Below are 10,799 nucleotides of genomic sequence, written 5' to 3' on the forward strand. Positions count from 1 at the left end.
AATTAGAGCATCTTGCTCTACTTTACCTGCCACATTGGCCTCCGATGTTGGCTTGTTGTCTTGAGACTCAGTCTCCTTCTTCTTCTTGGACCAACAATCCTTCTTGACATGGCCCTTCTTGCCGCAGTTCCAACATTCAAGAACTGACTTTGTGCGTGACTTGCTCCGCCTTGAGCGATCACGACTCTTTTGGTTTTTGAACCTCTCCTTAGGCCTTCCTCTTGTTTCCACTGACAATGCAGCACTTGATGATTCTCCTGTGCTTCTCCTTCGTATTTCCTTGCTTAGGAGAACACCCACAACATCATCAAACTTAAGAGTATTTGTACCAGAGATAGAATTACTTACATCCATCACAAGGCTGTCCCAACTATCCGGTAGAGATGATAGTATAAGGAGAGCTCGCACTTCGTCATCGAAATTGATTTTCACCGATCGAAGTTGACTACTGTTTGTGTTAATGTCATTTAGGTGTTCTGCAACTGAACCATTCTCTGCCATCTTTAGATTGAACAAGCGCTTCATAAGAAATACCTTATTGGATGCTGATGGTTTCTCGTAGAAGTCGTCAAGTGACTTCATCAAGTCCTCCGTGGTCTTCATCTCCGAAACATTGAAGGCCACCGTTGACGCCAAGCTTAACCGGATTGTTCCCAGTGCCTTTCGATCAAGGACAATCCATGCTTCATCTGCTATTGTTGCGGGCTTCTTTGCAAGACCGCCTAGTGGAAAATAGAGATCCTTCTGGTAGAGATAGTCTTCAACATTCATCTTCCAATGTTTGTAGTTTTTGCCGTTGAACTTCTCAATCTTGAGCTTCCCTTCCTCTGCCATAACTCCCACTCAATTCAAGGAATCCTTTCCTTGAGATAATTTAGCTACGAGCAAACCTTGCTCTGATACCAGTTGTTAGGAAATAAGATGTAGCTAAATAGATATTTGAGTAGATTACTTAATGGAGAGAGATAGATTTCACACACAAGGGATTATAGAGTAGAGAGAGAGAGAGAGAGAGAGTACACACGATATACGTGGTTCACCCAATGTGGGCTACGTCCACGGGAAAGCAGCCACTCAATGGCTTTAGTACTTCAAAACAAGAAGTAGTTTACAAAGGGATTATACCCTTAATGGAGCTCCCGCCTTGCTTCACTCTCACCACCTCACACTCACCTTGTTGCATCAACTTCACACACTATGAAATGTGTGTAGAAATGGCCTCCTTTTATAGGCCAAAAGGACTGCCCTCTCTTATGAGAGGCAACCATGTGTAGCCGCCCTTGTGCGAATAAGTCCAAATCGGACCCTCCAATCCGCCCATGTGTGGCCGTCCTTGAGAAGACAAGTCCGCTTTTGAATTCGGCCACCGGCCCACCGGCCATTGACTTCCGACCACCGGCCACCGGCCATTGACTATCGACCACTGGCCAACCAACCGGTTGTTTTCCGACGATTTTCCGACCGCCGTCCGGCCATAATATTCCGGCGAGGGAAAAAAAAGTCTTGGGGGCCTCCACCCCCGAGGCCCCTAAAGTCGCCCTTGATTCTTGTCCGTGAAAATTTTGGTTTCCGGTGAGTGATTTTCCTTCACGCACGATGGCTTCTCCTCATAATGGGGGCCTTACAAATGTGCGCTTTTACCACAGAAAATTACAAGGGTAAATCAGGCTCCATACTTAACACATACCAAGCAAGAGGAGATTGCTTCAACCTATACAAAAGCTTTGTTACGTTTGCACACCTTATCCTCTTGTCCTTTCTTGACAAAACCGCGAGGCTGCATTACATAAACTTCCTCAAATATGTCACCATTCAAGAAAGCAGTAACAATGTCTGATTGATGTACATCCCAACCAAAATAAGCTGCCAATGCACATAGAAAATGCACAGTAGTCATACGACAAGTGGGAGAAAAAGTCTCTTCATGCATTTTTGTTGTGCATAACCCTTTGTAATAAGTCAAGCCTTATAGCGATCAATCTCACCATCCGGCTTGCGTTTCAACTTGTAAACCCACTTCGTACCAATGGCCTTTTTGCCAGGAGGCAAATCACATAAAGTCCATGTGTCATTTTCTATAAGTGTATCATATTTTGATTGCATGGAAGCCATCCAATTTTTTGAATTCTGTGCTTTATCAAAAGACAGAGGTTCCTCAACATCATGTAGGCTAGACACAGCCAAAGCATAACAATCTGATGCATAAGATGCATGGTGAGAGCCTGAATGAGTTCGACTAGACAAAGGTGCATTTTATCATGTACATATACATCAATAATAGGATGATCTATAACATTTTTAGAAACCCCCATAGGTTGTATATTTGCCTCATTGGAATTTACATTCGAACTTCCACCACTAAAAAGAGGCAACAAAGTGTCATAAATGTCCTATCAGCTTACATTAATGTCTCTAGTACATGACACCAAGGGTTGAACAGAATCTTCACAAACACATCTTGTGAAACCAGAATACGCTTTGTTTGTGGACGATACAACCTGTAACCTTTGCTTTCAACACTATAACCAACAAAAATACATTTGACAACCTTATCATCCAATTTTTGCGTTGTGTTTGTGGCACCAAAGCATATGCCAAACAACCAAAAACACGCATGTCCTCAATAGAATGCTTTCTATCATGCCATGCTTCATATGGAGACTGCAAAGCTCTCGTAGGACACCTGTTTAGTACATAAGTGGCACACGTGATGGCCTCAAGCCAAAAGAATGCGGCAAAGATTGACTTTTGACCATACATCCTACTATTTCTGTAAGTGACATGTTTTTTGTCTTAGCAACACCATTTTGCTGAGGCATATAAGGCACCGTACATTGGTGTTTTATCCCACGACTAGCCATAAATGCATTAAATTCATGAGACATATACTCCCCCCCTTGATCGGAACGGGGGTGCCCATATTACATTTCGAGACATTTTCAGCCATAGCCAGAAATTGTTTGAAGCACATAAAAACTTTGAACTTGACTTTAAGCGGAAATACCCATGCATGTCTGGAGTAATCATCAATGAAAGTCACAAAGTAAAGGTAATTTCCCAAGGACGGAGTTTGCATGGGCCCACAAACATCACTATGCACAAGCTGCAACGTGCATATGGCCCTAACTGAACCATCCTTTGGAAACTTAGAACGCTGCATCTTACCCAAAATACAGCCTTCACAAACATGTTTGACAGGTGCTTCAAGAGGCGGTAAAGAAGTAACCATATCAGATTTCTTTAAACGCAGCAAACTAGGAAAATTCAGATGACCAAAACGTGCATGCCAAAGTTTTGCATCTGAAATAGCTTTTGAATCCAAAACTGCATTTGCAAAATTCTTCCCACACTTGTCATACAAAGTGAGCTTATACAACCCACGACATAAAATGCCAGATGCAACAATTTCATCACCGAAACTGAGATCATGTACTGTACATCTGTCATCCACAAATTTGACTACAAGACCAAGTCTAACAAGTGCAAATACAGACAAAAGACTCTTCTTGATCCCAGGTACATAAAGTGCATCAACAAGTGTGAAAGAACTGCCATTTGCAGCAGTAAGCACAATCTTTCCAACTCCCTAAACCGGATAAGAGGCATTGTTGGCACAAGTAACTGAATTTCCATGAAGGACAGACTCAAGAGAGGTGAACAAATTATGATGTGAGGTAATGTGATTTGTAGCATCACTGTCAAAATACCACACATGTGAATCTGCAACAACTGACATGCATGCATCATGGACAGTAGGATTATAGGTACACTCTGCACTAAAAGCCCATTCTGCATCAACATTAGCATCACAGTCTCCTTTCATAGAAGACTCAACAATAGCTGCATTTGTAGTGGAACCAGTATTTGTAGTGGAACTACCCTCTTTCTTCTCAGCCTCTTTTGCCTTCAACTTATGACACTGCTTGATCAAGTGATCATTAGCTTTACAATAATGGCAACACATCTTCTTTTTGCCCTTATCACCAGAATTTCCAGATGAATTGCTGCTAGCAAAAGCATTAGGAATAGGTGATTTTCCACTCACAGAAGAACCATAAGAAGTGGTTGCATTGATGTTACCACCCTTTCTTTGAGCAGCAATAAAAGCCTGTTCATCTGCACGCTGTCTAGTCCTGTTTTTTCTGGAAAGTGACTCTTGCAACATCAATGTGCAAAATGCATCAAACCTGAAAAATTTAGGATTTCCTTGGGTCATAAGTCTCCAAGTACTATCAAAATTCTGGTAAGAATCTGGTAAGGCATCAAGAATAGTCTGCACAAGGGAACTGTCTGAAATGACTTCACATGCAGAAATAAGTTGCTCATTGATATCATTGACACCATTAAGGAAAGTGTCCATATCATCTTCATCATGCATAATCTTTGACTCCAGCTCTTTACGCAGCAATGCAATTTTTTCCTCATTACGGCTTGCATAAAGACCAGCCAGAATATCCCAAGCCCGTTTTGCAGATTTCGCTGAACAAATATGAGGAGTAATGGTGCTCTTCACAGAAAATGCAATCAACGCATGAGCCTGCGCATCCTTTGTATCCCAACGAGCTTGTTCTACCATAGGCAAACCAACTCTAACAGCAGTAGCAAGACCTGCAACTTCCTCAACATCGCCTACATCCTCAGAACCAGGACATACATCAATGCCTTGCACAATATTCCAAACACCCTTTGACACAAGAACATGTTGCATCATGTAAGCCCACATAGGGTAATTTTCCATATCCAATTCTGTCCTCAGCAAGCAAACATCTTGAATACATCTGTGTTGTTGTCAGCCATGGTAAATGCTACACCTGATGTGAAAACTACCTGAAAAGAGGAGAAACGAAGTGAGAATAACACGTGCTATATAGCACAAACCTTAGAAGACTGTTAGGAACCTGTTATGCAAAAAACGGCACTGCCAGAAATTTTGCACAAAATGACGAAATAGCTTGTGCAGTACTATTTGTAGTGGAAACGGAGGCCAAAATGAGTCCGAATCAGAAATCTGAGCAGGCTCAGCTCTACAAGCTACCCTGAAAGTTGTCTTGACCTACAAATGCTCGCCAAAGCTCACAAAAATCGAAGAAAGTGAGCAGGTGTGTGCTGGAGTTGCTGGCGACTAAGCCCAGGAGTATGCAACCTGCTCTGATACCAATTGTTGGAATTAGGGTTGCACAGAAATGCACACATCTTGGAGAAGATGAAGGAAGCTCAAGGCACACAACAGAGAGTGTATTACTTAGTTTTTTTTACACACAACAGAGAGTGTAGTACTTAGTGTGTAATGGAAAGATGGATAGCCCTATAATGAATGGGCGTATATACAGTGCACGGGGGAAAAAACCCCCTAAAGAGGGAAAAAATGCCCCGATGGTCCTAAGTATGCTCACACACATCACTACCACGTCTATATCGTAACAAATTGTAGCCACATTTCTTATATCATTGATAATCTCTGTATACAATATGTCTAACTATTTCACTCAGAGTCATGGTTTATATCTATACATAAGAGAAGCTAAAACAAAGGTTAGTTGATTAAAAAATGGACAAAGAGTGGACAAACAATGCAAGCAAGAGACTAAATAAATGTAGACTTTACACTTGTATTGAGTGGTATTGGAACTTGGCCACACACTCACACTTCACCAGCGGACAATTGATGTTGTAGAGCTCATTAGCCTTGTACTAGGCTTGGGGATTGCTCCATCATAAGTCTATCATTAGTTGAGTTTACTCTCCATCTTACCACTCATCATTGGAGTGTTCATCTTGTACATGCCTTATCCTATGGATGAAATAATATAAGTTGCTCCCATTCATTAGATTTGGTAGCCTTGATAGTATCTTTGTGATGTATCGATATCATGCCAATTTATCAGGTTCATATCTATACTAACCTATTCATATTGGCTACATACTATTGTCATACTGGTAGCATATATCGGCGATCCTAACATTTACACATTGTATGAAAACTTCTCTCTTTGCTAAGTACGTGATCCCATAGTTATTAACAAATATCACCCTTTTTGGTAGAAGATACAAGATGGGGTGCTAAAACTTAATCAAGGTCTAGAGCTTAAGACATGGCTGGCTATACTTCCTTTATCGATCTGCAGGTGTAGTTGTATCTCCTCCTACAATTGTGTTGTGTTATGGATACTCATGTGCCTTTGCCACTTGTTTTATCTTAACCCTTCAATTATGCATGCAACTACTTGGAAATGAAAAAGATACATTTGTTCACACATGCCATGAAGGGCTTTCACTTCTCGGGATTTTTTAGGACGTTGAAGCAAGCTAGAATTTGCCCTTGATTTGGTTGGACAGGTACTTTGAATTATGGAACCTATGAGAATTAAAGATGGAGCAAATTGTGGATGCAAAAGTGAGTTATAGTTTTTTCAAGAAATTGTAAGATAATTGACGAGGCCGTTGAATAAAAGAGGAGTACCAGGGTCAATTAGATGTCATAGATCTTTCTCTACGAGCTAGTGCAAGTATCAAATTGTGGTTTTGGCCATGAATTTGCGATGTTCATGTGATAACCTTGTCTCTATCATGTGTAAAAAGCGATAATCATAAACACTAGAGGCATACATAAACACATATCCGAGAATTTTTGTAGCTATTACAATCCTAATACACCAAGACGATCTATAAAGAATTTTGAAACAATCAATGCAAATTACACTTATTTCCATATAAGGAAACTTTTGAGCAAGTAATGGTTATCAGAGAGTAAAGATATTTTCACACAACCAAAGTATCTTTTACACAACGTACTTTGTATGTTTGTCTTGAAAAGTAAGACAACACAGCCTAGCCATGTGAGATAATGTCACTAACACAAGTCCAAACACTATTACAAAGGTGACTGATAACTTTTAATGTCAATCTAGTCATGCCTCCAACACAAGTCAATAGCTGACTATATGAAAAATTATAGAAATAGGTCCTACATCAATCTTGATAGGATTGGCGGGATGTAGACAACAAACACATTCATCTACATCGAATATCTCATGGAATGAATGAGGATGAACAGAGAATGTAAACTTCAACTCTACACTTTTGTTGCGTGTGAATGTCGATGAATGAAAAATATGAGAAACCTAATCTAAAGTAATCAAATCTTGAAGTCACTATGTGAGACAAAGCCACTAACATTGCACGAATTAATTGCTACACCATAACTCATCTCCCAAGAATGAGGCAAGTCTCTACATAGCATGAGTAAGATTCTATACTCTCTTAGCTCTCCCAAAAGTGTGACCCTAAGGTCTACACAGCCAGTGGCCACAAGTCAGGTTACACTATGTAGAGCGTTTCTCAAGTGTGACTATGAGGTCTACACAACCGTAAAATGTGCTCAAGTACCTGCAAACTAACCCTAAAGGGCAAGGCAAGCCTCTACACAACACAAGCTAGCAACCAAAATTAAAGGTATGTTACTTCAACGAAGAGGTTGTAAGATTGATAGTTACCTAAAACTTTGTGAGCTTCAATGCCTCTAAGAAAACTTTGCACTCTTGTAAGCAAGCTCCACAAAGCTCCAAAATCACAAGTTGCAAAATGAATTTTTTGATCATATTCACGCCGTGTATATGAAACATGTTGCAATGCTCCACAAATTCCTATAAGCAAGATCCACAAATTTGCAAAATGAGAAGTTGCACAATGGAAGTTCCAATTGCATTCGCCCACTGTTATATAAAACACATTGTCAATTAAAAAGCTTTTTTAAATAAAATGTTTATAATTGAAAAATGGTTCATCAAAAACCTATTCGACCTAAAAAACCTCAACTTATACGAATATTTGAAAACTATACAAAAATACAATGTATAAACCCATCTTAAACATGCAAAAATAACTAAATAGACATATAAATGCAACTTAGTGCTTGGGTTGGAGGGCTACTCTCTCTATCAGGCTTTCTATGGATGAAAATCATTTTTGAGCACTGACATTTTCTTACTTGTCTTCTTAGAGTTAACTTCCCCATCTTTGGATTATAGGAGCCCCCTTCAACAAGTGGACTGTCTTTTACAATGGTTGAGACCTCCTTGGCAGCTCTAATTTAGTGCTCTCGATGGTAATTCCTTTTTTATCTCCCTCAAAAGATTGTGTAGTGATGCCAATTACTTATGATCTATCATCTTCATCATGGACTAATCCTCCTCTTTTACGCCTCCTCTATACCATGGTTGCAGATGGTACTAGTTGGTATGCTTTCACCCGTCGACATTGAGAAACTCCATTGGTAGCAAATTGCTTTCTTGCTAATCCTATTTGTGGCCTTCTAGTTATGTTGGGATTTTGAAGTGTAGTCATAGAAAGAACTTTTGGTGGGAAGTGCCCATCTTTTAGAGGGCAATGCCATCCTCTCTCTTCTTAAGTTGGCCATGATACTTTCAATTCTCTTTAAAAGACTTTCCACTTCATCCAGCTTTTCAATTTTTGCCCATGTGCCTAGTTGTATATGGTTTGTCAAATGTTGCATATGGCCCTACTTTGTAGTTCGTTCATGTATTTGCCCCTCAAGATCAACACCATTTGGACATTTGAACGGTTTTCCTCAAGTGGGAGTTGAACCCACCAACTTGGTGATACAAGTCCAACCACTTAAGCTAGCTCCCTTGGGTAAGTTACGTGGAACTATCGATGAGATAGTGCAAACCTATCAAAACTAATGGAAATGTTGACGAGATAGTGCTACTGGAGTTTTGTCTCGTATAGTTTAGGAGTCGAAGATGGGTACCGTCTTGTTGTCTCCCCAAAACAAAATAGGAAAAGTAAAGTGCTAACTTTGTAAAGAGTACTAAGAAAACATCTCATATCAAATGAAACTCAAGAGTCTCCAAGTAAGGATAAAACTTTTTCTTCTGTCCTCTTCAAGACTTTCTTGCATTAATCAAGGTTAAAGAAGTGGAGTAGGAATAGTTGCACATCCTTCAGCAGAAAGTATGATACCTTTGTAATATGTATGTGAATTACAGATACAACATGGAGAATAAATTAGAGAGTGCTGCTCATTCACAGAGGAAAATTTATTGCCAACTCCGTTTTCACGTAATTGATCCATGCCTTGCATACTCCAACTATCCCCATCATAACTTTGCTCACTCCAATAAATTCTCACTCACTGCCCACATAACATCAATGCAATTCTCATGGGAGTCTGGATAATTAAAAGAAAACTAGCTCCCATAATCACTCCAACAAAGTGTTTACAAATCCTTCTATTGCTAGTATAAAAACCACCTCCAACCTTGCAGTAAAGCGTACTACTTTGGGAGCCCACCAGCCAGAGCATTCACAATCCTTCCCACGGGACTATTTGACACCACCTTGTCGGGTGGGATCGGTGGTCCAGGATCTCTTAAAGATGTGGACGGACCGTCCGTCCGTCTCCCATTAAGCTATCGCACGGCACTTGAAAAGAGGGTGAGAACATAGTATGATATTGGAAATAATCTTGAGGACCAGTGACCACGTAGCTTGCGGTGTGAACGGTGAGCAGTCTGAACCCGTCCAATAAGGGAACGCACGCACTCAAGATCTGTTGTCACGGCAAAGCCGTCAGAGGAGGGGCATTCTATCAAGCACACGCACTGTCTGCATAGCTCCATCATGGGCCATTTGGAGGCCGCAAGCTCCCCACTGGATCTTTATTGTGGTCAAAACAGGCGATCCGGCAAGCAAACAGGGTGAGGAATTGAGTGAGCTTGTGGAATCCCAATGGCACATTCTGGAGCTGTGTGCTTGTGCTGCCCTTGCGAGCAGAAACTCCATTTAAGTACCCCACCTTGCCTTTCCTCCTCGGATCTGTGGATTTCCATATGGGGCACTACCAACGTTTGTCTCCAGACGCCTTGTTTTGTTTTGCCAACAACTACGCCTATTCTCTTTATCAAATTACGAGTCCGGGATTGGACTCAGCGATTCGGTCTGTAGCTCGCTGACCCTCTTGCTTGAAGATACCCGGTGTAGCTCTTCTCAAGGTACGAGGTGAGGAGCTTGTACACTGCTTGAAATCACTGCTCTTTGTTTGTTTGCTGTTGTACGACTTTGGTAACGCCATGGCTGAAAGAAAGGTATCTTCTGCTAGGGCACATTCTGAAGCCAAGTATGAAGATGTTAGGTTGTGTGACTTTTGGTCACACAGTGGGATGAATGGAAGCATTTCCAATTCTGGGCTTGTGGCTTGGGCTGTGGCTTAGAGCCACTCAATCAGAAGAGATTGATATGCCATTTTCAAGGTTGTGTTTGTGAGGTTGTCCTGGCTTTGGAACCTTTGCTGTGGCGGGGAGTTCAGTGTCTGTCCAGGGGGTTCAGTGTCTGTCCGCTGTTCAATTTACAAAAGTCCTAGTGCACAGGTCGTTTATCAGCTCATGTGCTAACTTTATGTAGAGATTCAGGACATTCTTGTGTAGTTTGCCCACTTTGCAACAACTTGTGAAGTATGAGAGAGCTCCTTCCATACGTGTGCCTTATGCTTCGTTTACAATTTCATCGGATTTATAGTCAGGTCTGTTGTAATGAATTCAGTGTCTTCTTTGAGTGTATTTCTTGTTAAGTTCTTTTTTTTACCACAACAGCACTGCAGATTTTGGGCTAGTCTTTTATGTGCAACTGACCACCAGCCTGCAGTGTCTCACTACATAGCATTATGTCTATGGCTACCGCTTATGCTGTCTATTAAGTGGGTATTGAGATGCATGATTGCATCTTGCTTTCATATCGCCATCTTGCACGACTGTCTTGAGAATACCAGGAAGATTGTTATT

At 41.0% G+C, this 10,799-nt stretch overlaps 1 protein-coding gene across 1 annotated transcript; it reads left to right on the plus strand.

Annotated features, from left to right (window-relative positions):
• Window positions 1–9,498: 9,498 nt before the first annotated feature.
• Window positions 9,499–10,494, plus strand: LOC147438915 (uncharacterized). The gene is made up of 3 exons (XM_086484216.1): window positions 9,499–9,719; window positions 9,880–10,020; window positions 10,121–10,494. Exons 1-3 carry the CDS (start codon window positions 9,643–9,645, stop codon window positions 10,230–10,232), a joined length of 330 nt encoding a protein of 109 aa, XP_086340342.1. The 5' UTR covers window positions 9,499–9,642; the 3' UTR covers window positions 10,233–10,494.
• The last annotated feature ends 305 nt before the right edge of the window (window positions 10,495–10,799 follow it).

This window comes from Adiantum capillus-veneris, chromosome 16 (assembly GCF_014529385.1).
Source record: "Adiantum capillus-veneris isolate H3 chromosome 16, ASM1452938v2, whole genome shotgun sequence".
Lineage (NCBI taxonomy): Eukaryota > Viridiplantae > Streptophyta > Polypodiopsida > Polypodiales > Pteridaceae > Adiantum > Adiantum capillus-veneris.

Excerpts from the sequence above, each read along its gene's own strand:
- LOC147438915 (XM_086484216.1), top strand. The coding sequence starts at position 9,643 with ATGGGCCATTTGGAGGCCGCAAGCTCCCCACTGGATCTTTATTGTGGT. Across the intron at positions 9,720-9,879 it reads CGATCCGGCAAGCAAACAGG|ACGCCTTGTTTTGTTTTGCC; the intron begins GTGAGGAATTGA and ends GTTTGTCTCCAG. Across the intron at positions 10,021-10,120 it reads AGCTCTTCTCAAGGTACGAG|GGCACATTCTGAAGCCAAGT; the intron begins GTGAGGAGCTTG and ends ATCTTCTGCTAG.